The sequence below is a fragment of the Thalia democratica genome, chromosome 6, assembly GCF_965202585.1.
Source record: "Thalia democratica chromosome 6, ktThaDemo2.hap1.1, whole genome shotgun sequence".
Taxonomy (NCBI): domain Eukaryota; kingdom Metazoa; phylum Chordata; class Thaliacea; order Salpida; family Salpidae; genus Thalia; species Thalia democratica.
Window position 1 is genome coordinate 15,996,916 of NC_139170.1, and position 3,159 is coordinate 16,000,074.

Sequence of the window (3,159 nt, forward strand, 5' to 3'; positions counted from 1 at the left end):
AAAGGACTTGTGGTTCACCCTGTATAGTTTATTGTAAACAAAAGTACTTATATTATAATTTTCTTATTTGGATTATAAACTATGCAAGTTTAAGTAAAAAAAAATAGAAAGAATTTGGAATGTACTTATTGCATATTAGTTTCAGTATTTGTTTTCTTTGGTAGATAAAATTTCATTTTGTTTTATAGTAAAATAGCTATTTTTGCATATAAATCAATTTGGCTTTACTATAGTTTCCAAAGTAATAGTTAAATGCTCTAAAAATACCTATATGATGGTATTATATGTACAATTAATTTTTGTCTTTTATGGGTTTGTTATACAAATAAATTTTTTTTATAACTTTATCTGTATTATTTTAAGACAAAGTTTAAAATGAATTAACTTTGACAAGTCCTAAATTTGTTTCACTTAAAAAAAACATTAAAATTTAAAAGCATTTACATTAAATCTTAATCGAGAAAGCATATCAGTATGGAAGAGAAGCTAGCTGAGTTTAGGAAAAGGAAAAAACAACAAAATCCCATGATATCTCAAAAATCAACAATAATAAAATCCAATAGACCAAGTCCATTAACTAGCCTTGTTTTAAGGTGGCAGAAAAGATTGACAAGAAATAGAATTTTTGTTGCAATTTCAGTAAAATTGTCGGAATTACCTGTACTGAGAAGGACTTCTTTTCTTTATTTTCTACTGTGGTAAGTGTTTATTTTTATTTTTATATCCTACTTTACTTGATTAATTTATCAGACAATAAATATTCACAGTTTCTGTTATGTAAAACAATTCTTATTTAATTTATTATCTCAATATTAAGTAGTTGTTCATATTTTAAAAATATCTTATAACAGGAAGGCCACTAAACCTGGAGCTTGACAATTTAGGCTAAAAAACATGGAATTTGAGAAATTAAAAAAACTGGAAAAACCTGGAATTTCGAACAAAAATCACTTTTAGACCACTTTTACAGGATAAGTAGTGAAATGTTATTTAACATGAAAAATCTATTGTATTGATTAAAAAAATTGTCATCATCAAAAAGTTGTTTATTAAAAAACACATTTAGAATAGCATTATAGTATCTTTTCAACGTTTTTATACTATTTAACACAGTTTTTTTACCTTTAACTTAACTTCAAATAGACCCAAAAAAAAAACATGTACTTTCAAAAACCTTGAAGAAACTCTTAAAACCTGTAAAAAATTCTTAAAAAAAACAGTGGCCACACTATTATAATTAAGTTTTCATTATAAACTTTAAATTAATACATTATTTCAGGGTTGCCACTCGGTCAGGAAATCAGGAAAAGTCAGGAGAAATTTTAAAAAATGACAAAAGTCAGGAAAAAATGGGAGGTTTTGAAAAAAAGTCAGGAAGTTTGATAAAATTAAAAAAAAAAAAGATTTTGTCAGTTTAAATTTACAAAATTCCTTGTTTTCCAAAGCCTTCAAATAGTAAAAATTAATTAAAAATCCTTTAAAGTCAGAAAAAGTTCCATAATTTCCCTAGAAATTTACAAAAATATTTAATTTTGTTTCCAATGCCTTCACCTGGTATAAATTAGTAGAATATCTTTTATAAAACTTTTTAAAAGTTCCTTATATGTCTTTTGTTTATCTAGATACATTTATTCTAAGAAATTCTAAAAAATTATGTCTCTTTTCAGACAATCTGTGTTTATAAGGTAATAATACAAGTATTTTGCTGATAGAGCTGTTTATTACAAACATCAATCATACACAGATGGTTTAAGTGATGTACTGGAAGTTTGATGATGGAATTCAGCATAAAACTGTTGTTTTTAACCTGTATTAAAATTAGATTGAAAGCTTTATATAGTTTCAAGTGTTAGATAATGTATTTTAGAATAAGTTTAATTTAAGAGTTTGATTTAGATGTTAGATAATGTATTTTAGAATAAGTTTAATTTAAGAGTTTGATTTAGAAAAGTCAGGAAAATTTTGGTAAAAAGTCAGGAGAAGTCAGGAAATTTTTCTCAGCGTGATCAGTGGCAACCATGCTTTATATAGTTTCAAGTGTTAGATTATGTATATTAGAATAAGTTTAATTTAAGAGCTTGATTTAGAAAAGTCAGGAAAGTTTTGGTAAAAAGTCAGGAAATTTTTCTCAGCTTGATCAGTGGCAACCATGCTATTTTTAAAAGTTGTATTTTTTTAACCTGTTTGTTCAACGCTAACAGAAAAAAACCTTACTTTAAACTAAGACCAGTTTTGATTTTTTAATGTAAACTGTTTAGATAAAATGTTTGTTTTGCATGGGATACTATTTAAAAGACTTCTAGTAACAAAATTAATATTATATTTAAAATTCAAGGAATTTTTTTTATTCAGATAGTTTTGTTGTATTTCTATTTACTCAATTTGTTTTTTATATTGTTTTATAGTTTCTTTATTTTAGTTTGTTTTAATGATATTAATGTTTTTTCTTTAATATACAATTTAATAAGTTTTAATCTCAATGAAGTAGTTTTATAACTTAATTGTTTTAATAAAGAAGTTATAAAACTACTTCATTAAGATTAAAATTTATTAAACTAAAGATTAAGAATTTTTAAACACTAAAATTTTTTTTAAGTGCATATAAATAAATATTTATTACAGGTTAGTGCTATACTGTTTGGCCATAGAAATAGAATTCGGAGTTGTTTACTTTACAACAACCTTCTTTTTGTTCTTGTACATAGTAGGGTTTAGTAAGCGTAAGAAGAACAAAAAATCTGCGTATTCTGTCTTCAACGACAACTGTGAACGATTGCAAGGAACTTTTACTGCAGAACAGTTTGATGCTCAATTGAGGCGTGGAAGAATGTGAACACAAAACTTTTCATAAATAAAAACAACTTTAAACTAATTAGAGTGTTGAGCAATATTTTTTTATTTGTTGCAGAAATTACAAACTGTATGCTTATTTTTAAACTTGAACTGTATTTGTGAATTTAAAAGCGTTTAATTTTATTTTACTATTTATATTTTTATAAAACTAGTCAAAATGTGCCAAATCTTAAAATTTTAATTATAACTAAAAAATACAAAATCTTTGTAACAAAATGCTATTATATTTTTTAAGTTACCGTACTATAGTGCAATACTTGTTTAGTAAAATTTTTGAACTACTTAAATTGTATTATTTAACAAACA

At 24.4% G+C, this 3,159-nt stretch overlaps 1 protein-coding gene across 1 annotated transcript; it reads left to right on the plus strand.

Annotated features, from left to right (window-relative positions):
• Positions 1–443: 443 nt before the first annotated feature.
• On the plus strand, positions 444–3,159 carry LOC145838477 (SAYSvFN domain-containing protein 1-like). Its single transcript, XM_082946079.1, has 2 exons — positions 444–698; positions 2,623–3,159. The coding sequence occupies exons 1-2, from the start codon at positions 475–477 to the stop codon at positions 2,831–2,833; spliced, it is 435 nt and encodes a 144-aa protein (XP_082802205.1). The 5' UTR covers positions 444–474; the 3' UTR covers positions 2,834–3,159.